This window comes from Meleagris gallopavo, chromosome 1, assembly GCF_905368555.1.
Source record: "Meleagris gallopavo chromosome 1, MGAL_WU_HG_1.1, whole genome shotgun sequence".
NCBI lineage: Eukaryota > Metazoa > Chordata > Aves > Galliformes > Phasianidae > Meleagris > Meleagris gallopavo.
The window spans coordinates 91,571,896-91,597,554 of NC_139404.1; the positions used below are offsets into that span (position 1 = coordinate 91,571,896).

A 25,659-nucleotide genomic window follows, 5' to 3' on the forward strand; every position below is an offset into this window, starting at 1 on the left:
GGTTATCTAGTCCAACTCCCCTGCAATGAACAGGGAGAATATACACAAAATAAAATTGAAAAAATCGATGGACAAAAGGTGGGAAGAGATACTTCAGGGAGCTGAAAACACATCCCACTTGCCAGCTTCTAAAGGACAGGATCCTTCCTCCTTTTTCCCGGGTGAATTTCGCGGCAGCGCTACCAATAGCATAGGAAGCAGAGGTGGACCATGCAGGTAACTCTCATCTGGGGGGCTGTCCCCGCACCCGAAGGAAAAGTTACCGATAAGGTGCCAACGGTGATGTAGCTGTTAGCCAGTTACCCGCGCACACGCGTCAATTAGAACCGCTCCGCTGGGGGACACCCGCAGGTGCCTCCGGCCGCTCTGCGCGCCCGCGGGGCGGGAGGGGGGGGCTGGGGGCGCGGCCTTCTCCCCCCCCGCCCCCGCGGCCGCTCCGCCGCCACCTCCGCCGGGCGTCCCGCGCCGCAGCCGCCGCCGCGCTATAAGTGCGGGCGCGGGGAGCGGCTGCCGCCGAAGATGCGCTGGCAGTCGGCGCTGCGCGGGGCCCCGCCGCGGCCGCCTAGCGCGGAGGAGGAGGAAGAGGAGGAGGAGGAGGAAGAAGGCGGTGGCGGTGCGGGGCGACCGCGGCCGCGGCCATGAGCTGCTCGGACGTGGCCATGCAGCAGCCCGGCACGGCGGCGTGCGGCGTGCCCCGCTACGTGGGCCCGCCCTCGAGGGGCTGCCCGCAGGTGAGGCTCGGGGATGCGGCGGGGAGGGCGATGGGGTGTCGCGGCGGCCCCCCCCCATTCTTGGCGGACTGCACGGCGCATCGCTGCCTGCCCGGGGCGGAGACCTCCGCCCGATGCGCCGTGCAGCCCCCGGCGCACGGGTTGCTCGTGAGGGTGCCTCAGAGCAGCGGATCCTGGTAAGACTTTGAAATCAATCTGAAAGCCATCCCCAGTCGTATATTTGGGGAGCGGGGCCGGCTTGTTCGGCGAGGGGAGAAAGTTGCTTCTCACCTCCGTCTCCGCTGTGCGCTCCGCAGCCGCGCACTGAGCTGAACGTGCGGCAGCCGCGGGGATGGGACCGCGCCGCTCCCGGAGCACCGCCCGGCTCTACTGCGGGATCGCTGCAGAGGATTGCAGCTGAATTGGTGATCGAATGTATTTGGAAGGGAAAAAGAATAAAGAAAAAAAAAAAGAAAAAAAAAAGTGAATCAGGAAATTCTTATCAGGCTGACAGCATTTTTAGACTATGCAGTGCGTGGGTGAAGTGGGACTAATATTGACTTGGCCCTAATGTAGTCATCTGAGAATACATTTTTTGGTTGTTGCTGCATTCCATAAGGTTTTATCATTATTATCCATGAAGATTGTTTTCTCCGTACATGGGAAGTGACCCCTAATATCAACTTGCCTGGGAGACACAAATATGGGCTAAACCATTAAAATTCCAATCGTTTGTTATTGTTTTTTCTTTATCACTGGGAGGAAGAGTTTTTGTAGTGCGGCACTGAAGTGGACTTTGCCAGGTTGCTCACGTTATTCTCTGTAAACATGGGCTCTGGAAAGCTTACGAGTTTAGTCTGTTGCAGCATGCCTGTGTTATTATTTCTTCTCTAAACTAGGTCACAGCTTGCAGAACCCTCACCTTGTTCAGTGTTTTTTAGCTGTGAACTTTGAGTATCCAGAGCTCCTGTTAGTAGCCTCCTCGACTTAGTGGGAAAATAAATAACCTCAAGTGATTAGACTCCTTGATTAAGAGACCTAGAAGTAGAAAAGTGTGATTGGAACTTCAGGCCTGGGTGGACTTTTTGGCACTTGGCTCTGCAGGCGCTCGGCTATGTTTCTCTCCCAGCTTTTGCAGCACTTCATACGTGAAAATCTCTTGAGCACCCATTAGCGGCTGCGTCGCACTCCTGTGCAGTTGCTCTTTATTTTTAAACAGAATCAAGAAGTTTCTCCATCAGCTGTAAGCAGTACCACATCTGAAACATCCCAGAGGCACCCTAACAAAAGCCAAAGTTTCTTGAAATTTCATTTTAAATAAACTGAGTTCCTGTGGCTTGTATTATTTATGAAATGTGGAGGTAGATATGCAAGGCGAGAAACACAGCTCCATTGAGCCAATGCAGCTTATGAGCTGTGGCCAGTACAATATATCCCGTTTCCACCAAAAAGTATTCTAGAACTCACTGTCCCACGCGTTATTGACAGTTTGTTTTAGTTAATCCTGCTTGTGCCAATTTCGCCGGAGCATTTGGAGCTGGAGGGTCTTCACAAACCAGTTAAGTGTCAGGCTGGAAAACCGAGGTGCTTTTGCCGAACTGCGTGCTGCGCCCTCTGCCTCCAGCAGCCGTGGTCTGTAGGGCTGTTCATGGGTTTTCCCTTAATCCAGTGCTTTTTAAAAAAAAAAGTAGTAAAGATGGGATGGACTCCCCATCTCTCTGCAGTCTTGGTGGAATGATTGCTTAGATAATGCATGACATTCTGTGAGTCTCTGTTTCTTTCAAATCATCCTGTCAAGAACATTTAATCAAGTGGTAAAGAGCCTAAGAAAGAGGGAAGAAGAGTCTGTTGCCAGATTTTTGTTTCTCCTTCCACATGTGTTCAACATGTAAGACACTCCTGCGCTCTTTGTAGAGATGATGACCATTTTAAAGAATGTTCTTCTTTGCTGGAATCAAAACTGGTTTAAAAATAACAATGAGGGAAGATGTATTAGGGGGGCATCTTTAAAAATAAAGCCCTGCACTGGAACTGACGGAGCGGAGCTCACCCTTAAAGTATCCAAGGACTCTGTTGGGGCATTTTCCAATGCCCTCGTACTACTCTGTTGTCTTTCCGTAGACAGTGAAGGAATTTGTCTTTCTTGACTCTCCTGTTAATTTCTCTGAGCTGGACATGTGTTGCTCTAATTAAAGCTTATGCATCTTCATAGATCCTTGTAATGCATCTGTCTCAAACACAATGGGTGATGCCAGCTTTCCATGTCACTTTGAAGATCAAAGCAAGCTCCTTAGCAGCGGAACTGTCATTGCAGATAGACAGGTTTGAGATCTGGGCACAGAACCTCTCTGGAGGCCACCTCCTTCTCTTTCTGTAGGTTGCATGCTGCACATGTGGGTATGGAGATATGTCTCTGTCAAGCAGCTGACACTGTGTCACTGCTCTGTGCTGAGCAGGGTTTGAACCAGCACCTGCTTTTTGTATGTACAGATCTTGGGTTGCCCTGAACAATGGATCTATATGTGCCCAGATTGTATTTTATCTTGTTTTTATCTTTGGAGGATGCTCCATCACACGTTCTTAAAAGATATTCCACTCCAGAGGTACTCCAACATTTCTCTTCTGTAGTTGTCACTCTGCTGAATCAGTGCAGATCTGATTTTGCCTTGCACAGCGATGTGCAGTTTGTGGAACCTCCACTTTAACCATTTTGCAGCAGAGAAAAGACATGCTAGCAACTTAATTTAGTTGAGACTTTTTCTTTTAAAGTGCTCAGTGGACTGAAGCCTGAATTCCTATTGAATGTTAATGGGAGTGAGGGCTTAGCACCTTAAATCTTTGAGACTGCTGAAATCCAGGATGTTTGCTGGAGAGAAATGAGAGTATGTATATTTAGGTGCTTATGTGGTGCCACAAGGAACTAATGAAAATGGGCTGGGACCCTATTCCTGCAGATAAAATGGGATTTCTACATTTCTTTGCCAAAATACGGACTGCATGTGTGATAGTGTTACAATAAGAACATGTTCTTGTGCGTGGTATGGAGTCATGCTTGCCAGAGTGTAAAGCTCTTTGGTATGATGAAATTAAAACTCTTCTCACAGTTCTGAAACTGCAATAGTAAGCCTCGGATTTGCTTATATCTTGGGTGAGGAGTGGGTGTAACAGAGCTGCTCGTTCGAAGAGACTGGAAACACCTAATTGGTGAAGAATTTTGATTTATTCTTGGTGTACAAGGAACACAATGACAGCTTGCCATACCCTGTCATCTAGGGACAGTGAGCTGCAGAGCTCAGGCTAAGGTAGGATTCACCCTGGCTCACTCACAGTTGAGCTTATGACCTTTGAAATGAGAAGTTACAGTAAATGGTAGTTTTGGAACATCTCCATGGTATGTAGATGTGGGGAGCTAAGCCAAAGAGCATCCTTGCTACATCAGTCTCGCATAAAGAGCTGTGATATGCTCAAGTCAGACTTTCTTCTGGCAGTGTTGTAGACAGACTTTTTCCAGATAAGGGCTTGTCTCTGTTTATAAATTAGGTCACTAACTCAACTCTTCCTTCCAGACTAACATCGCTGCAGACAGGGACAAGTCATGCTCAGCATTGTGTCAGCTGGCTGTAGCTAAACCCATGCTTGTACAATGTAACTCAGTTTTCCAGAAAAGTTCTTTGCATCACATGTTTGCAGCTTTGAGAACTGACTTATAATACTGATGCTAGGTGTGCGTGGTCCACAGCATCTGATACAGCAGATAGCAGGGCAGAGAGTAGCTTTGTGTTTCGTTTTTGTCGCTCAGCTCCTTCCTCAAGGCTGATGGGTGCCCTGCAATTGACTTCGCTATAGAATGAGGGGCTTCAAAGGCTGCTTTCAGAATTACAGGTTGTAAAGCTGGGATTAGGTCCTCGGGGGGGGGAAGAGGTTGGCTTTTTTTTCAGGGAAGAAGTTTGTTGTTCTTGTTGTTTTAATCCCATGAGAGACGACCAACTAATGTCAACTATTTGTCTTGCTTTACTGGACCAAACTCTATTTGGTCTTCGTATAAATACATACAAATGGAACTCTAGGGTTTAATGTGCAGTTCTGTTCAGAGGTATCCCAATAGATTATAAATTCAGACTACTTCCACTGCTTCCATCTATCAGCTGAATATTGTGAGGTCTTCAGGCTCAGCTGCTCCAAATCCCATCTTTCACCTGGAAGAAAGAGTGCTGCTTTGCTATCTGCTTGCTTGTTTGCAAGGGCAGTAGTTAGCATTTCTTATTTTCAAGGCACGCATCAAATGCTGCTTTTAGGCTTAGCATTCCACTCCATGATTACTTGAAGTTGTCTTCTTGAATACTTTCTGTGTTATCAATAAGAGCCTGCTTTGCAGGCAGCTCCACAAATGAAGGACTGCCTGTGGTTTGCCTAGGGTTTGTTACTGAAATTCCTTCTCAGAAGCTCATGTCGAATGACAGCCTTTTTCTCAGGATAGGGTCATATAGTATTTCCTCAGTGTAGTGGTTCTTTATTTTTGGTTCCTGTTCTTTCTCTCATAATGGAAAATCTGTAACAGGTGGCCACAGGCACACCAGACTTTCATGTTTGGGAGCATAAAGGACCATATGCTGCATGATGGCATGTATGGAGATAATAAGTTGTAGGAACAGGGAACCAGCTTATATGTAATATAAGAGCCAGCCTGAATTTTTGATTCAAACTCAGCTTAACTAAAACTTTTTCCAGTCTCAACTGTGCTTGGTAGTTTTTAGGGTGTGCTGCCTTACTGGCCGCTTTTAGCTGGAAGTGATTTTTTTTTTCAGTTTATGAAAAGAAATGTTCTGACATTCTTACCAGACACCCCGGCTGGGATCCGGGACCCTTGAAGTCAATTGGACTTTTGCCATTGGCTTTCATGTGGCTGGGGCTTCACTGCCTGAGAGCAGTTTCCCCTGGTTCTGAGTAGGGTATGTCAGAAAATAAGGGGAATCAGCAAGACAGAGATTTTGTGGGAGACTTTGATCCACATGCTTTCTTAGTGTAAAAGATCTGAGCGATCCGTTTTTCTCCTAAAGGCTGCATGATGTTATCTGGCATAAACAGTCTCTTCTTTAATATTTCCATATTGCTGATTAGCTTTGGACCTTTAGCTTCCGTTTGTTAGACTACTTGCAGTAAGTCCTTGAATTCTCTTTGGAATAAGTCTGTTTGTAAATATACAAAACATGAAAAATAATATTGGTTTAAGCTGAATGCAGCCTACGCTGTACAGTATTATTTACTTGGAGATCAGACCATTCATCCCTCAGCTGCAAACTCCTGCTATTGAATGTGGTATCAGATGCTACAGACACTGAATTTCCCATTTCTCTACCTATTTTCCAGAATGCTAAGCTGACTTTAAATTCTATACTCCATGTCTTGGCCAAGTTGAGATTTTCTGTGTTGGTTTTGTTTTCTTTTTCAGAGAGTTTGACCTCAGTCTCTAGCCTTTAAGGAAAAAAGAGGTATAATTTATAAATATATAGAAATATTACAGATAGGAACATAGGCAAGGCAGACACAGTGTTTGGTCAGCATATACAGTTTATAAAGACCTTACAAGTACTGTTGACTGCTTAAATATATGCCAGAACTCCTTGTATGAAAGAAATAGAAGAGAAATCAGACTAGCCCGGCTTGGTTATCAGAAACCTAACCTGTGGTGTTTGGGTTTTTTCTCCTTTGGTTTTATTTTTTCTTCTCTCATCAGAGCGATGCAAATTCATTTAGTTGATGGTCTTGCCTGCTTTTCCACTCATTCAAATGCAGCTGAAAATGCAAAGAAAAGATTACTGTTACGGTCAGAAAAAGTGATGCAGAATTTACACATACACAGAGATGTAATTATAAGGGAGTTAAGGAGAGAAACAGCTTTTATTTTTATTAAAGAATGTATACAATATAAAGGGTGTATATCCACTGCATACAAGGAAAATCTGCTTTATCTCTCTGTTACTTCTTATTAATAAATTTAAATCTCTGTAATTACATGAGAAAAAAAAAAAAAAAAAAAAAAGGCTGATATTTTTTACCTGAAATACAAATTAAGTAGATCTGTATCTGATCACAGGGTTGATTCAGTCTTGAAGCATCTTTTAGTTAGGACATCTCATTCTTTGCAAAAAGCTCTCCGCAAAACATAGCTTTTCACTGTAAATTTCTTTAGTCTGTACGCAACCCCTTATAGTTGTCCATCAGTACTGCTATCTTTTTTTTTACATTAAAAAAAGGACTCAGATTCAGTGTTTTCAAAAGCAGCTAGTACTTGGAATGCCTTGTAATGACTACCCATGGACTGGAGGGGAGGGAAGAGAGTTGAAATGGAAAATGAATTAGATTCTAAGGCTGTAGAAAGGGGAACATTCCTGCACAGAGAAGCGGCTCTGGAGATAAGTTTTAATTTCCTGAGCTCCAGTTGCTATATGGGAACATTGAAAGACTTCCTTCCTGATAACCAAGTCAAGCCAGGGGCTATATTAAACGATGTGTTTCTGTATATAATTGTGTGCTTGTGTATGTATTTGTGTACTTGCAGTATAGATACAAATAGCGTATCTATAATGATAGAAACCAACTTTGAAAGTGTGTTGCATGCATTCAGAGTCTAGCAGACATACTGTATCTGAGATGTTGCAATACATCAGTATCTATTTAGATATCTTTAAAGGATCCCTTCCATGCTTCGTCTGTATTTAAAATAAATAAATAGTTAAAATTAAAAAAAATTAAAAGTCTCCTTCCCAACCACTTTTTAGGAGGATCTGAGTTGTAGTTTAAACATTTTCAAGCCACTGAGATGGATGTGTTATCAATTTCTAATGCATGCTTCTCCTGTATGTATGATACTGTGATAACTGTTTCTGTCTTGTTGAGGTCTCATCCTATGATGATTTTTTAGACAAAACCATGAAGGTCACTGTGAGTAACATGTGAGCAATTCAGGAGCAAATGTTAGACTTTTTTTTTTTTTTTTTGGTGGGTTAGAAGATGCACAAAACACCAAGAAAAGTACAGGTCACTTCAAATTCTACATCTATAAAAGTGAGTCTGATAGCTTCAGGCTACCTTTCATTTTAGCAATTAGTTTCTAGTAAAACTTTATTATTTTGTCCTTTTTTTATTGCTGTTTGTTTTGTTTTGTTTTTTAACATCTTGTGATAAAGCTGTATGTCCTTGTCTAAGCAGAACCACAGTACTACTTATTTGTGAAGCAGAGATTTATTTGAATTCCAGGTCCTTTGCCTAGATCTCCCAGACTGTAAAAAAAAAAAAATTGGTTACATCCCTCAGTGCAGTTTGTACGACAGCATTAGAATTTAACTGTAGTGTATTACTGTTGTATGTGTTCCAGTTAATCTACCATAATGTGAGATACATTGCATAATTGCTGTGAGCCTGTAGTATGGTAGGGTTTAGTTCCACTTGCAAGTAGATCTTCCTTACAATTAATTGGTTTTAATAATCACTTGGTTATTAAACCACTAATGAGAATTATCTCCTGAATTTGTTTTGTGTTACAAAGGGATAATTTTTATCAGCTTCTGTGATTTTAGAATGCATCGAATGTATGTACATTGATAGTATGCAAGATTGGAAAATGACTTACAATTATTTCTAGGTCTGACAAACGTACTTATTGTATAACTGGAACTTTATAGACTGCTTAGTTGTTTAACTTGCTCTATAGAACAACTCTGGAAAAAGAGAAAAAAGCCGTAAAGTTAAAGGGATTCTGATGGCGCTAAACTGTTGCCAAGCAGACCATAAAAGATAAGTCAAGCTGTAAGACTATAGAAAAGTGATGAAATACTTCTGCATATGTGCCGTAGTTGTTTTGGGTTCCTGAAGCTGCTTGTGTGTAAAGTCAGCTGTGGAAATGGCTAGCTGGCTAAAAGCTATGATTCCTGCAGCACAACTGTTGTGGGGAGATTTTTTCTGTGAAAACAGTTGTAAAGTGGAACATCTGAAAAATATGTTCCATGCAGAATGGATCTTTACACACATTTATTTTGACATTTAGGTTTAATTCGAGAGAAAGAGAGAGGATTCTGAAATAGCTGTTCACAGATGGCTTATGCTAGCTTGATTTTTTTTAAAATGCTTCTCCATGTTTTTAGTTTGGAGGGATTTTTTTTGCATGTGTTTGCATACTTGTCAATCCCCCTCTTCCTCCAGATCATATGTTTAAATTTTTTATTGCTTGAATTTTTCTCCTTTCCTCCAGAAACTTGTGTTAAAACAAACGAACTAAAAAAGAAAATTCCACCAACCAAAAATTCTCACCACCTGAAGAGTTACTTTTTCATGATAAAAAGCAACCAGCCAAAAAACCCACACACTTTCCTGGCCTTAAGTAACAATTTATGTATTTTGTGGACTTATGAAATGCAGAGGAAGACTTTTAACGGATCATGGAGTTCACCCACTGTTCCTGTCCTCTCATTCAGGAGAGTGCAGCTGGGAAAGCTGGGTGGACATTCAAGTAGAAGAATGAAAGACAGAGGTTGTGTACTTGGCCACCCGTCCGCAGGGCTGGACACAACCTCTGCAGCCCTTTCTGATGAGAGTATCCTTCCAGGTGGGAGTCAGCAGTGAATTGTTAGAGTCTGCCTGTTTTCTTTTGAAGGTATTGGGTGAAAGCCATTGCTGTTAAATTGCTTGTGACTGTGAAATGTGTCTGAGAAGCAGGTCCATCTGTGCGTGAGGAATTAAGATTCTAAGTAAGTGCCTCTGGTAACCTCTTCTTTGTAAAATGTTGATGCAAAATATCCCTTTGGCCCAACTGCAATGAACTGAAATTAGTATTCAATGCATTCAGTTATTTTTCTTTAAGGAAAACAGATGTTGAGCTTGTACTGAATGCCTTTAGTGATACATCTCTTGTTTGTTTTGTTTTTAATCCCAGAAGAAATTAGCTGTATACAACAAGATGCAGGAGTCTCTGGAAGTGACCCTTCCCAGCAAGCAAGAAGAAGATGAGAAGGATCAGCCAGCTGAGATGGAGTACCTGAACTCTCGCTGCGTTCTTTTCACCTACTTCCAGGGAGACATTGGTTCAGTAGTGGATGAACACTTCTCAAGAGCCTTGAGCCAAGCCAGTAGCTTCAACCCAGAAACCGCCCTTACCAAGAGCAAGGCAGGGCTAAGTCCTTTGTGGAGAGGTAAGAGGAGCAGGAACTTGGGCTGTATCATAGTAATGGATATTACATTGCAGCTGAAATTTTGTCGCCCTGTGCATGTTTAAAATTCCCCCCCAAAATTGAAATAAATGAGGAGCTGCTTGCAATTGAGTGATCTGGTGCATTGAAGGGGAAAGAGGCTCCAAAGCCATGGAAGAAGCAGTTCACTCTTCCCATAACCCATGGTTCCACAAAGGCTTGAAGGGAGCCAAAAAGAACTGATGTGGCTTCACAAATGTCTGCTGCAAGATCTGAGGCTTATTTTTAAGCTCTAGGTGTGAAACTTGGCTGGCAAGCCAAGCTGTTTGGGATTCTGTCCTTGGAAGTGAGGAGACCCATGCAGCATACTTGGGTGACTTTGCCAGGTAATTAAGATTCATCTGTGGCTGCTTTCTGAGTAGGGAGGAGCCGACACAGGCTGGAAAAGACTTGGGTGAAGCTCTGGCTCATGTGGCTGTAGCCTGCTTTCAGGAGAGATTGCTGCTGACCTCTTGCATATCAAATAGGACTCACAGTACTTCACTTCCTAACAGGAAGTAGAAACATGGTCTGCTGTGAAGCATTTGAACAGCACTGTAATATTCATGCTTCATAATGAATATAAGCATTGTCAGTGTAATATTGAACAGATATTGCCAGATGAGCTAGGTAGATCTTACAGATAAGATTTTAAAGTTGGTGGCTGGAGAAAGATAGCCATTAAGACATGCTTCCCTTGTGTTGCATGTGTCACTCTGTGCAGTTTTTCAAATACATGATTGCATGAATTCTGATCTCTTTATGTGGACTGGCAAAAGGATTGTAAAAGAAGCAACAAGCTGAGTGAGAGATTCCTGGAGGATCCTAGTAGGAGTGGTGGTGTTCATAATCAGTGATGCTGAGGTGAGAGTATTTAATGAAAGTCACAGATAATAAAGAGAGGATTTTTGGAAACCACTGTGAAGAGAAAAATAGCACAGAAGGACTTGCTTTCCAGGAGGATAATGACAAATCCAAGGAAGTTTAAGAAAAGGTCAGCACAAGTGGCTAGGGAGCTAGAAGAATTTATGGCTTGAGACGAAACCATTAATGTTAATGGGAAATTTTCCGTTGACTTGACTGAGAGTAAAACTGAATCTTGCTTACTAAAAAGGAGACTGGAGCATTTATAAATGACCCTGACATACTTTAAGTGTTTTAGAGGTGGGATCAAGGCAGTCACTAGAGATCCATGCCTGCAACAGACATATCTCAGGGTGGGGATTGTGTTCTTCTCTTCGGCCTCAGATATAGTCTGTTTTGCTCTGACCCTCTGAGTTGTACATGACTCCACAGAGGTCTCTACAAGGGTCAAGATTACCTGGCACAGCAGTTCTTCACACAGCAGTGCTGACTCTTTAGACACGATGCCCCATGCCATTGGAGCATGGAGGTCTGCATGTCTGGAAAGTGTTCCAAGAATAAAGTAAGAAAATATGCCCTCTGTCATCATTCCACCAGCTGAAGCAGTGTGAAAATACCCAAGGAGTTTGCTAGGCAGGGCTGCTTGCTTCTGCACTGAAGACTCTAGGGAAGACTACCATGTTTGCTTCTCCAAAGAAGAGATTTGGCAAGGGCTTTATTGGACACAAGTGAGCTTCTGAAACATGACTGTTTGAAAAAGTAGGGAAAGAATGATGCTAATGCTTTAGTCTTTTTGTTCATATACTATAGTTGAAGATGCTCATTTACAGCAAATGCATATGAATTTGCATTCCATTACCTCAAGAATTTAAAATATCACTAGATTGAAGATCTTTTATGAATAAACTTTGTGGAAAGCCTATTCGTCAATAAATAAGAAACCATCATTAATAAATAATGAATTGTAAATAAATCATTAAAATATAAATTTAAAAACAATTAAAAATATTTTAGCTTTTTTTAGTGTCTTGATGGATATGCAAACTATAATTTCATCAATATGATATTATTACACTTTTTTGTTTTAAGGAGGAATTTTGCTTGTGTGTAGAAAAGAGAATCAGTTGTCTTATGTATACAGAAAATACTGATCAGATTAAGCTAAAATTATCTTCAAGATTGACTTTGTACAAATTATAGATTCCTACAACAGACTCAAGTAACATGAATGCTGAATACCTGATACACCTGAAATCTTTTTTGGGGGCTACACTTGAAATCAACGTTGCCTTTATAGTACTTTTATCAACACATTTTTTCCTATCTGAAGGGGAATTATTGTTTTCTAGCTGGTTGTTATTTTTCCTCTCTCGCCTCAATGGAAAAATAATGTACTTCAGAAAATTCTATGCATTGTCTTCTTTATGGTATGTGGGCACTGGCATGTTTTCCTTGTTTGTTGGCCAACCACCATTAACATTTGCATTAGTCACCACTTTGTGGTATCTGAGATCTTGCCATCTCCCTGCCTCTCTCCACTTCAGAGTAAGAAATAGTGGTAACTGAGTATCTTTCTTGGCACACAATTTTGGTTATATACCTCCTTCTTCTCCCCCAAAGCCTCTGCAAACTACTCATTTTTTTATTTTATTTTATTTTATTTTTCTTAAGGACAGGGCTGAAATGTGTGCCTCTCCATTGCCATGTCTCATAGAGGCCAAGCATTTGGCATGATAATATCTGTAAATGTAATTTTCTGAGCTCATTACTTTAGAGGAAAGAACAAACTTCAAGCACAGAGGAAATGTGTGGTAGCTGTGGGTTGTGGTTCAACACAGAGATAGTTCTTCTTGATGGTGATGTACACAATGTTTAGTAGCATCCTCTGTGAGCATTCAGGTTGGATGAAATTTTCTTGCAAATTCATATAATGTGAATGGACATTGCACCCCAAGTAGTATGAGTTCACCTTGACCAAAGAGCTTGTCTCAGTGGTGGGTGAACCATGACAGTTTTTGACAGTGGCAACAGCTTTGTGAAATGGACAAGGGTTTGAGGAATTGAGATGATCAAATGTGTTTGCTGTGGCCTAGATCTGTTGTGTGATTGGTGAAGTCAAGCTCATGTACAATCTGGGATGAATTCATATTGGCAAATTCAGTGCTTATAAGTGTACCCTCCTGATACTAAAATTATCCTGCAGATAGTTTGTAGTTTTCTGCCCTTTTTTGAAGTGAGGTGGTTTGGATTTAAGGCTTTTCCATTCTGATAATAGCCAAATGGTTTTCAAAAACTCTCCATGACAGTGATTAATTTTCCAGAATACTGACAATACATTATCAAGTTGTTCCCCTGTTGAGACTGGGTATGTAGAAGCTTGTTTTTGCTTTTTTTTTTTTTTTTTTTTTTTTTTTTTTTGCAACCCTACTGCCAACATTAAGCCCTGTGCACGCTGTGTCTCAGTCTAATCCCTTGTAACAAGGAACAGAGGAACAGTTTATAAGCGATGAACAATACCAGTTTCAGAGGGATGCTGAAGGTTCTGTTATATGCTTGAGGCTCCCCTCAGTCTTCTAGTATGAATCACAATAGGAATATAATGCTAAAAAAAGAAGCAATCTTTTGAAGAAGGCCATATTGCAGTTTGCTAAATTGGCTTGCAGCTTCTGAGAGGGTTTGGCACAGAGATAATTCTTTACAATTGTCCATAGTGCATTTGTAAAGGTATTTCCAATACCAGAAGTTAATCAGACTCAATAAACTCCCTAAATCCTGGCCAATTGATGTATGGAAAAAAAAATTGTTATTTGAAAGGATTTTAAAATAGATACATAAGTGTTCTAGTGACGCAATAAGAAAACACTTTTACAGTTTTTGTTTCCAAAATATTTTATGTAAGTTTAGAAGCAGGAGTGTTTGAAGAATCTGTTCATTCTCAATGTTGTCTTCACTCAAATCTCATTCCAGTTGCTTGTTAAACTATGCAAAACAAAAAGTCATTTAGAAAAAATATTATAAACATTTTTGTAAATGCTATATGAGGGATAGAGAACTCCTCACCTTGTCAAATATTATGCTTTCCTGGCTTTATTTCTTCATAGGCTATTTTTATGACTTTGTTCTTTCATCAGAGGTAGAGTCCTGTATTTTTATGTTTCCATTTTTGACCAAAAAAACCCCACCAAAACCAACCCAAGCTATTTGAGCTGTGACATATTGCGTGAAGCAGTGCTTTCAAACATGAGTTGGCAAGAGCGATATGTGAGTGGAGATGCCAATACTTTCCTACACATCAAAAACACTAACCGCACCTTCAAAAGAGGAATTTTTAGAATGTGATTTCATTATTTGAAGTTATTGGAATCCATTTAAATACAAGTTGAGCCCTAGCTGTAAGAAGCAGCAAGTCTTTTATTTCTGGCAAAGACTTTTTTCAGCTACATAGGTGATGTTCTCTGCCTGACAACAGGCAATGTTGTGTATTCTATAAGAAAATAACATGAGGTGCATTCAGTTGATCACTACCCCTTTAAAGCATGCCATGAATTTGAAGAGAACTGGTGTTATTCCAATAGCCACATGTCTCATTCTGCAGTGTGAGCTGGTTCACTGTCCTCAGAAGCATTTAGAATTGCAGCAGCTGCCTTTCTAAATGATAAGTTCTGGTCTGATCAGGAGATACTATCTCTTCCTGATTCCTGTGTCAAGACCCTGAGAGAGTTATGACTCATCAGCCTGGAGAAGTCTTCTCAAGGATGTCTTATGTGTGTGTAAAAACCTGGTGTGAGGAAATGAAGATGAGGGAGTCAAGCATTTCTCAGTAGTGTTTGTTGACAGGACAAAATGCCACAGGGCATGAATTAGAAAACAGGAAATTCCATCTGAACACAGGAAAACACTTTGTTTGTTTGTTTGTTTGTTTATTGTGAGCGTGATCAGTCACTGGACGATGTTGCCAGGAAGGGTGTGGAGTTTGGTTCTTGTCCAAAATCTGATGGAATGTCATCCTGGACAACATGCACTCGGTGACCCTGCTTGAACAAGATTGGGCTAGATGATCTTAAGAGGTTTTCTCCAACCTCAACCATTCTGTGATTCTGTGATTACTGAGTAAGCTTCGGTTCAGCATTATAAATTTGAGAGTAGAAAATTATTAAGGGGCTTTTGTCATTAAATTGTTTTTTCAGCTTCAGTCATACTTCATTTCTATCCTCTCTTCCAGAAAACTCAACAATATCAAGCCAAAGGAGCAGTTTCCCAACTTCGTTTTGGACCAGCTCTTACCAGCCTCCCCCACCACCATGCTTAAGTGGAGTACACCCCGATTTCCCCATTACTGCACCAGGCACCTTCCCAACACCAGATCCCAGCAGCTGGCCAGGACACAGCCTTCATCAGACTCCCCCACCTCCTCCCCCTGCTGCAACTGAATCCTGGCATTATCCTTTAGCATCTCAGGTGAGCCCTTCATATGCACACATGCATGACGTGTACATGCATCGCCATCACCCTCATCCACACATGCACCATCACCATCCCAGCTCGCACCGCGACCCCCGCTATGGGTCTCTGCTGATGCCTTCAGTACGTGCAGCCAGGATTCCTGCTCCTCAGTGTGACGTGACTAAGACAGATCCTGCTGCTGTCACCAGCGCTACCTCAGCATGGGCTGGAGCCTTTCATGGAACGGTGGACATTGTGCCAAGTTTTGGGTTTGATGCAGGTAAGATCGTTCAGTTGTGTCTGTGGCTTGTTTTAGAAAGAAGAATTTGAGAAAAGCGGTGTGGAGTCCCTGCAGCTGAAGCAGGGTTTTTTCTCAGAGCCTTCTCCAAATATGTTTCCAGATGGGAATCCCTCCTGAAATTGCTGTCAGGGCAGACAAGCTGTGAAACATCCAGCTCTCTCTGCCTTTTGCTGAAAGACCTCTGTTGCTCTTGGTCCCACTCAAGCCAAATGAGTTGTATAGTGACTTTTTTTTTTTTCTGTTTATATCTTGTGGGAAATAATTAATTACACTTCCATGTGAAAGCTTCCAGCTCATTCAGCTAATTAGTGTGTCTATTCACCAAAATATAGCTCCAAAGAGGACACAACTAATAACTTCTCAGTACACAACGATTGCATATTATTGATCTAAATTGGAACAGACCAGCATTTCCTTCCTCTGTGTTTCCAGGTGTCACACAGAGTGAAGTTGCTGGTTAAACTGCGCTCACCATCACACTAAACTTCATTCTGTAGGCTCTAGGCAGAGATCTCCAAATTAGATTTATTCTACCCCCGTCCATGGGACTGCCTTCATAAACTACATCTGTTGCATCATAGGCAAATTTTGACTTGAAGGCTCTCACTTCAGTATTAGGAGCAGTCTGGCAACCCTCACTGTTCATAGTCACTTGGTATCAGGGGATGGGTGATACATTTGCAGCACCTCCTTCCACACTCATGTACAGTGTTATGGCCTCCTTTTTCTGCTTGGTACTTATCTGATCAGCAGAAATCCTTACAGATTACTACTTAAACAACTTTTATTACTTTATTAAGGAAATACTGCATTTGCATCTCTCTTCTCCTTAAGATATCTGTTTTTGTCTTCTTGAGGCTGTCTTCTTGATAACTCTAGCTGACCAATTCAGTATACGAGAAGAGCTTCCTTGCTTTGATTAATGCATAGGAGAACAAGGAATTGGTGGTGGGAAAAAAGTGCTGTTTTTTTAAATATGAAATATTAGCAATCATATCCTAATTATTGCTAAGTGAACCTACTAAAACCTCTCTTCTCTTAATAGTAACTGAGAACCAGTAACCTCTTCCATACCATACCATACCACTTGCACCTTCAAGAGTTTAAGAAAAAGAGCAATACGATTCTTAATACTAGACAATTTTATATTTATTAATAACATTTCCAGCCATGCAGATGATACAAGAAGTATTGCGTTTTATGCCTGTAGGAATAAGATGATAATCTAACAACACTGTAAGTTTGACAAATTCCATTATGGAAGTTGCTTTTTCTGAAGCAGGAGCAAATTGCTGTTGCCACTGATAGAGGGGACCAGACAGCTGGTCTGACAGTGGCCCCAGCAGTCCAGCTTCAGAACTCTGGAAGTTGACTTACGTTTTGGAGGATGAAGCAGGGACTGTATCAAGAACGATTAGTCAAGAACCACTTCCTGAATCTTGCCTAGGCTGTGAGTTATTCCAATGCTGGGCAAGTTGGCTTGCTTACTGCTTCTTTGTTCTTCTCATAAGCCAGGTAATCTTCCTTCAAGAGTACAGTACCTCAAAATAGACTGTAGGTCCTAGCACTGCCTTACAGGACTAATATAGCCTTTGCCTGGTGCTTCATGCTCCTTGTGAAAATTCCTGTGGAAGGGTGCAGCTGGATGCTAATTTTCTCAAGACCCTGATTTGACAGTTCTTACCAATATCTTGCATGTCTAATAGTTGTCCATTCAGGGTGGGAGCAGTGGGGAAGGCATGGACAGTCAGTTTCTGGTGCATGCTTATTGTGTAAGTCTATGAGTTCCTGTGAGAGAAATAAAAGAGGAAAAATGATGTGTGACTGCTTTGTAGAAACAGAGGATCTCAGCAGGGATCTTTTCTTATTCCCTTTCCTCTCCAAGGTAGGGTTTTTAATGCATAAGTCTCCACAACACACGATTTCATTATATGCATCTTTTCTGAGGGTTAGTAATCTCAGCAGAGAGACTGAAAACTGGAGGGCTTGGAAGAAACTCTTCTTGGAAGATGTTTCCCCTAAGTAAGGTCACAGTGGCAGGAAAACTTCAGTTCTGGATTCTTTGCCCACGACTCTCGGAGAATAAAAGACATCAGTGCCTGGAACTATCAGTGTGTTGGATTCCATAAGCTTCAGTTGATTTATATGAAAAAAAAAAAAAAAAATCAAAAAACCAAAAACCAAACTCACTTGAAAAAAGCTAACACGCAGAGGGTGCTTTTCTTGACCCTTCAGATATATGTATGCAAATGATTATTTTTTTCTTGCCCTCTTACAGTGAGTCACATTTCTTATGCTACTGTCCCATGGGATTATAGAAACATTTGCAAAACTTTTCATGCTGAATTAAATGGAGTGATATCTTTGGGATACAAAACAAGCTGGCTGTAACCTTACCCTCATCCAGCTACATTGTTGCATCTCTGCCATGCAAAGCCAAATACACCATCTCCTGAATGAATGATGCTGAATCCCTGCAGAGGTTAAGACAGGGTTCACCTTTCATGCTGGGTGTCATTTGGGAATTCGTTTCAGAACAGATTGTATGGGACTTCAGCATCTCGCTGTTTGCAGGGCTAATATAATATTGATCTGTCATGCACATCTGTTCGAACTTACATGGTCCTGTTTTAGAGGGATGAGTAGGGATTTAAGTACCTGATTCCCATTAAATGCGGCTTAATCCTCATGCTGTATGTTACAAATTAACCCTTTTAGGAGCTTCTGTGTTGGCACAAGTGGGATTAAAGAAAGCACTAGCCTAAATCAAATCTGCTGCAACCTGTTATGCTTGTGGCTCCTGGTATACAGTGCCTTTCCAAAGCTGAAGTGCTCAAAATAAGGATCAGTTTTGTATCAAGCACTGAGCACAACCTGTTTATAGATTAAGCCTTAAGTTCTCTGTCCTCCCAGTGCCAAGCAAAGCAAGTTCAGCCTCTAATATGCTGACAGAAGCTCATGGCACATGTAGATAGAGCATTACTGCAGAATCCTTGCATTCATATTAAGGGTGTGCCGCCTGAGTTGGGCATGTAAAACCAGGAAGAATTTCTGCCTTGTCGCACCTACAGTCATCAGTTCTTGCCTGTGTGCCCTCAGGAGCAGAGCAGCCAGCACAGGCACTCTTCAGGTGTCGGTCAGATCCAGCTGTGCTGCCCTGTGGGGAGTACAGTGCCCCGCTGTTGTGGAGCCTGCTAGAAAGAAATCTTGCCCTGCTGTTGGACAGATGTGCCAGACAAGGCTTTCTGTAACCCCAGCACACTCAAAGCAGAGCAAGATTTTGGCCTATGTAAGAGCTGCAATTCTATTTTCCAACTGAATTGCTCATCTGTCCCTAAATGCAGGTGAACTAGCTGGTGTCCTCTGGTCCTGGCTAACCATGCAAAGTCAACTTTGGAAATTTCTGTAGGCCAGCATGTCATACTGAACACAGAATTGGAGTGATCAGACTGCTGCCTTCTGCAGAGTTGTCTCTGCTCAAACACTACATGTTTGTCACCATTCATCAGGTTTGTTTAGATGTTCCTATACAGCCTGTGTTCTGCATGTGTGGCAGGCAGTTAGCTGGAGCATTGGCCTCTCAGAGATGGGGAGTTCTGCTGGTGCGGAAATACTCGCTCGTGCAGCACAAGCTAAGATGTCTTTGAGGAGGAGAAAACATTTGTTCTAACAGCAGGCTGCAAGCTAAAGCTCTTGGTTAGCTAGTAGGGCTGCACTTGGATGACATGTTAGAAGTGCAGTTAGTCTTGCCATAAAGAAAATGGGAATATAATGAGGAAAAGGCATGGAAAGTGTTCTACATTCAGTTCTGTAGCTAAGGCAACTTTATTTCTTTGGATTGTTTTCCATGGCTGTTTGGACTTAATGGCTATACCTTAAACCTCTCAGTTGCAGTTGTTTCTGTTTGTTGCAAAGATATTTAACTAGGAAGGTGCCTGGTCAGCTGGTATCTCCCTTCTACTGGTCATTACCGTCAGGAAGATGTCCTCTTAAACACACGTGTTTAAAAGCACGTTTGTGCTTTTTTATTTTTTTATTTTTATTTTTTTAACCAGTATGAACTATATAATCTCTCTCTTCTCCTCAGCTTTCTCTGTCTTTGGGGGCTTTTGTTCCTGCTGACTCCCTCTTATTTTATTTTTCCTTGCTTTAAAAATGAAAAATTAAATAGACGGGGAAAAATATAACAAAATTCTCATCGCTAGCTTTGAGAGAGCTTTGAAGAAAATTAACAGCAGCTTATGTCTCTGTCTGTAAATGATACTGCCAGAAAAACTCTTAACTCATAAGCAAAAAGGAATAATCCTCATTCAGTTAAGTCTCTGAATGTGGCTTGCCTTAGTGGAGGGGTGTCTCAGCTTTTCAGTCCAAAGAAATAGATTTAAGTGCATGTTAAATGGAGCAGGGAGCCACAGTGGGTTTGGTTATGTGATCAGATAAGGAAATGAATGATCTATGTTCAGCTATTCTTCAGTTCTCACCAGTTACCAAACAGGCATTTCAGTGGCTGCAACACCAGTGAAGTCTGAGAGAGTTGCACCTATTTAAATTAGTGGTGGATTTGGCCTTAAATTCATAGTACATCAAGTAATTTGTGCATTGGTCTTGGCATAGGAGGCCAAATTATGGCATGATACAGAACAGAGAATCGCTGCCGATACAGCAGTATTAGGAATTACACCTTTCACAAAATTTAATTTGCTTGGCACAAAACATCAAGGGGCAGGTTTTACATCAGTGAGGCGTAAGTGTGTTACTACCTCTTAAAACAAGCGCCTGCACCTTTCCTTTTCACTTTCCCTGTAAATGAGCAAAACCATATCTTCTTTGGGAAGTTTCATCCTCACCTCCTTCACTATGGTCTGGATTTTAGGTATCTGCCCTGTTGGGTGTAAATCTAGTAAAGATTGAATCCTTCTGGAATAGAGGAATCCCAGATTGTAACACAGGTTCCAAGTCCGTAATGCTAAAGCCACAACATAGCACCACATTTATTAGATAGTCCTCACTTTTATAAAGGAAAATGTTAGAAGAACTCATAACAAATGCAAGCTGAAAATCATTAATTTTTCCCATGTGGAAGCACTAGCCATTCCTGGCTAAAAATCTGACACTCTGTAGGTGAAATTATTTGTGTTTTTTTTTTTTTTTTTTTTAACTTGCTGCATGAATACTTTCCCTCCCTCCTCCATAAGGTGAAATGCCATAGAAATGGTGAGATCCTATAGTGTTACAGATCTTTCTGAAAAGAGATGGGGTCAGTGGCTGGCCCCTATCAGGAAAAATGATGATGTTCTGTAGCTGATGGTCCGCACAGACCTTGTGGGGGGATTTTATCACACCCGGGTCCTCTTCGAATGAGGCCAAAACAAAAAAGCACGCATGATTTTATCAGCATTCCTGAACTGCTCAAGCCAGTCTAAAACTTAAGTGGGGCTTATCCCACATAAATGATAGAATTGGAAGCAATAGCAGTGTTACTAACAAATCCACTAGGATGGTAAGTTACTTTTTTTTTTTTTTTAAATCAATAACTTTTTATCCTCACTTTGCATGCTTGGGGAGGCAAAGGGAGGGGGAGGAAGAAGATGTATCAGATTTTAAGCGTTACTTTTCTTTTCTGAAATCCAGGTCTACAGCATCAGGACAAGAGCAAGGATACTTCTTGGTTTTGAAGTCCAGATATAACTTAAGATCAGCTAGAGCTGGAGTCAGCACAGCTTGGCGGGTGACATAACCATCGCTGACTCTTTTGCATGGGGCAAAGGACACAAGTGAAGAAGAACCAACCATTCTCGTTTTGCTATTGAGCCTTTTAATTGCAAGGCCATTTATGGGTCCCACAGTGTTGGAAAACGAACAACAGAAAAAAAAACTCGCTTTTCTTTCTTTCCTCATCTGAGCCTGCTGCAGCTGGGCAACCTAACTCCTTTCTGCTCCTTTAACAGTGTTTTGTTTTGTTCAGCTTGATATCTTTATGAACAGTTTCGAATGTCGGGAAGAAGACTCCCCTGACTGCAGTGCGCCTCCTTTCAGGAATACATTATTTTGTAGCTCTTTGTGCATCTATTTTTGTAGAAATACAGAAAGTTTGGTTAAGGATTGATGGGCTATTTTAGGATGGCATATTTTTTTAAAAAAAATTGTAAAAATTGTTAAGTTCTGTTTAAAGAACTTGCTCTCAGAGAAGCACTGGCAAAAATGTATAAAATGCTATTTTTAGATGTCTGTGATGTGTTTGTGCATTTTGTTTTTGTTTTGTTACCTCAAATGTCTATCTTTCCCTACTTTCTAAAGAGCTAAACTTTCCTTGTTTCCACATTGCTAGATCTTGATGTTTTTGTCCTTTTGTTCTTGCTTAAGCAAGTATAATTCACCCCTAAAGTTTCAGCCAATGTTTTTCCTGCTGGTGTTAGATTCTAGTAAGGGTGTTTTTGTTCTTGTTTCTAAAGATGGCTTTGTGCTGTACTGTCAGAAACTTGCAAATGCCTTTAGCATGGATCATAGGGTTGCAGGAACTGCAGTCTTTCAAAATGGACCAAATACTTTCATGGATTTAAATCAGACCTGAGTTCGGACCTCATCCGTGATCCATGGAGGCTGATGGATGCAGTTGTCTATGAGTTACACTTCAGGCTCTCATAGTAATCATAATTACCAGCATATTCTTATTTTAACTCATGAGGCAAGACTTCCAGCTAAGCTATTTCGAGGGTTTTAACTTGTAACATGAATGTTTAGGAAAGAAATGTCACTTTCATAAAAATGCATGACTTGCAGAAACAAAATGTTTTCAACTGGCCTGATCTGTCTCCTGAGGACTTCATTGGAAATGCTGAAACATTCAGCTGCTGTTGACTTCAAAATCTGGTTGTCTAAACTAAGGCTTGCAGGGGGCGTTATGGACCCAGCTACTGCTCTTGAATTTTGTAAGAAGTTACACATGCTCAGCACGCACAAAAGCTGGGCTTTGTCGCTGTCAGGGTAAGAATCTGAACTGGGAAGTGACATGGCCACGTCTAGTCACAGCACATTACAAAATGTATGAAGACCACATTTCTGGCCTTGGATCTTGGGTCTGACTTGCTTACTAATGACTTTAGTTGAAGCCAAGAACACAATCCAATCCTGAATAAGGGCTGCAAGGTTGCCCTCAACAACCCCACTCCCGTGATGGCATTGTCTAGCCCTAGTTACTCCAGCGAGTGACAGTACTTGCCTAGCTGAGACCGAGCACAGGATCAGGGTTGCCAAATCCTGGATATTGCCTGGAAATGTTGCCTTTCTGCTTTGTATACCTTCAGTGAAGGAATACACTAGGGATCCCTCTGTAACATTTCCCAAGGCTCTCATAACCTATTATATTTCTGTTACTATTGTTTTCAGGCATCCCTGTCAAAAAGACAAACCACCTACATGGAAACCAAGACCTAAGCATATGACTGATATAAGAAACAATATAATTTTAAGGCAGTCAGTATTGTGAATGTAAATTTGTCAGGTGGACACCACATGGATGTGTGTGTGAAAGGGGAGGGGGAATGTAGGGATGTGTCTGCCAGTCTGAAATTCAGGCCTTCCACCCTCGTACTGCTTTTTTTCTCCAAGCTTTTGAACTTGATCCTATGAGGTGTTGAGTTCTCCCTTGACATAAAAGAGGGCTTGATATGCTGGCATTGTGGGCAGTAGGATTATATCACAATTTGAGAAAACCTTTAAACATGTACCTTACTGATGTGAGGTTTCAGGCAGTGTTAAAATGCTGAATTGACTACTCTTATAGGTTACTTAAAAATAATAGGGCTATAGTTTCTATGTTGGGATGCTGAATTAAATGCTATTCTCCCTCTTTCCCACCTCTTATCTTTATAGTCTATCAATATTTCTTCCTTTTATTGAGTTTCACTCTCGTGAGAGTTCTGTATATCATTGCTGTTCTGGTTGAGCTAGCTCCTCAGTTGGTCAATGAATTAGTAACAGATTGGGAAAACTGCATGGCAAGGAAGGTATCAAAGGCCTCCATGATATGTTTATTTATCAGGGCAGAATCATTTAGGAAATGCGAGTTCCTGAGGTAAATTTAAAATTAGGAATTCTTACAGTATTAGAGATACTGAGGAAAAAAATCCAAGTATTTTCCTTTTTTTCCTCCCAGTCTTGTAAAGCTGGAAGGCAGAGGCAAAATTTCACAAGGGAAACAATGAGGAAAGTTGTAATTTAGCTCTTTGAACATCAGAGTTGGAGAGTTTAGGGGAGAAGAGAGCAAAGCAGTATTTCTTTTTGAGTGTAATATGTTTGACTTCCTGAAACAGTTTAGTTAATGTCTAGGAAGAGCAGTCACTTCATTGCCTTCCTCTTTGCAAGTTCAAATGATGAAAGATCTCCTCTTGCTCTCTGTAGTTGTCAAAGAGAATAGGGACAGGAACAGTCAAGCCTGGAGTTTGCACTGGAATTTCTTTCTTGACTATTTTATTGAGTTAATGGGTAGAGGGCATGGGTATGTGGTGAATCTGTTGCCTCTTTCCTCAGGGACTGCTGTTATGTGCTCTGTTTCCCCAGCTGAACTTGTGAATGTTCTTACAGAATTTGTGTTACTCTGCAGGCTCTAGGAGACAAGTGCCAATAAAAACCTGCTATCATCTGTAGCTGTTCACACGCCAGTCAGCCAGCTTTGGAATACATATAGGTTCAGTTATTTTTCCCCAGTAACAAACAGTCCCCTGTACTAACAACTGAGCGGAAAGTAAAAGCTTGAGTACGTAGCAGTAGCCATCCTTCTATTCTCTGATTTGAAGGATTGGAAAGAAGAAAAATATATTCTTCTCTGTGACAAGTTTTTAAGTTAAATTGAGCAGATTTGCTTCTCTTTCCCGCATGGGTCTATGCACGCACATTTACACTCACAGAAATGTGCTTATGAGAAGCAGATGCTATGCTAATACTGCTCTTGAAAGGGGAGAGGAGTGCTTGCTTGCAGTGTCCCACTTATGGCACATTGATGGCAGTGAGAAAGAAAAGGGAATACTAAGGCTGCTCATGCTTTCACAGATAGGATAAAGGGCTCTCAAAATCAGGTTACGGGCAAGTTATGTGTCTTAATGTGTTACTAAGGGAGTTTCATTTTTTTTTGTGTGTGTGGTGGATTCTAACGCTGTCCCAAGAAAGTGGATGATTCATTTTCTGAGGTCTTATAAAAACACGATGTACTCTGTCACTTTTTCTGGGAGAACATAGGGAAACTATTGTTTTATTTCAAGAAAACCTAAACATGAAAGTCCTTACAGTTATCCAGGATTTTATTTTGTTCCTGGTAATGTTGAGAAATCTGCTCTCAGTTTTTGTATCTTGTTTGCTTGAAGGCAGGGGATGCTCAACCTGACCACTGGATTTTGGAAAGCAGATTCCCATTTTGTTTCAGCTGGGGCATTTCCATCCTAACAATATGATGCAATACTACAGCTACTAACCACCCAGCAGATTTTATTTCTGGAGAGATGAATAATCCATGCTTGATGACAGTAAAATGCACTTTGTTATGATTCTTCTCCTCACAAGACACACAAATTTGCTCATCAGCTTTTCTGATTCCTCTTTCGCAGTGTGAAGCGTTCAATGAATGTCAAGATTCTCTCAATATTCTGTTTCTCCTGCCTTGAAACATGCTTTTGAAGATTAATTTCCCACCACAGCTTTCAGAGAGACAGGTTGTACACCTCTTGAGAGCAGAGGCTGTATGAGGGGAGCATTATATTTTCCCCACTGTGCTTATGATCACTTACCTTGGCATGAACCCACCCTTTCTGTTTCCAGTCTATCATGTATGTCTTGCTCTTCTTCTCCCACATTTCTTATGTATGTGTATATATTTGCATACATATATATATATATGCACACGCATGTAGTTATACCTAGTACCCTCTTTCCTCCATTCCTTCTTCATGCTTCGAATGCACATTCTTTGGAAATAAAGTGAATGACATTACTAAATCTCATTTGACTGTAAAAACAAAAAAAAATGTAGGCATTTTGTTACATTCTTCGTAACCTCAGGAGTGAATGGAATTTTTCCACACTTAAAAAAAAAAATAAAATAAAATTTAAAAAGGGAAGAAAAAAAAAA

At 41.2% G+C, this 25,659-nt stretch overlaps 1 protein-coding gene across 2 annotated transcripts; it reads left to right on the forward strand.

Annotated features, from left to right (window-relative positions):
• Positions 1–408: 408 nt before the first annotated feature.
• On the forward strand, positions 409–25,659 carry VGLL3 (vestigial like family member 3). 2 transcript variants are annotated; one of them, XM_085240843.1, is made up of 4 exons: positions 409–731; positions 9,643–9,895; positions 15,018–15,518; positions 21,171–25,659. In XM_085240843.1, the coding sequence occupies exons 1-4, from the start codon at positions 639–641 to the stop codon at positions 21,212–21,214; spliced, it is 891 nt and encodes a 296-aa protein (XP_085096969.1). In that variant the 5' UTR covers positions 409–638; the 3' UTR covers positions 21,215–25,659. The 2 variants fall into 2 exon arrangements, with proteins under 2 accessions (XP_085096969.1, XP_085096965.1); XM_085240839.1 differs by having other exon boundaries at positions 411–731; positions 9,640–9,895.

Coding starts and splice junctions, on each gene's coding strand:
- VGLL3 (XM_085240839.1), top strand. CDS start 639: ATGAGCTGCTCGGACGTGGCCATGCAGCAGCCCGGCACGGCGGCGTGC. Junction 9,896..15,017: donor GCTAAGTCCTTTGTGGAGAG/GTAAGAGGAGCA, acceptor CCTCTCTTCCAG/AAAACTCAACAATATCAAGC. Junction 15,519..21,170: donor AAGTTTTGGGTTTGATGCAG/GTAAGATCGTTC, acceptor TCTGAAATCCAG/GTCTACAGCATCAGGACAAG.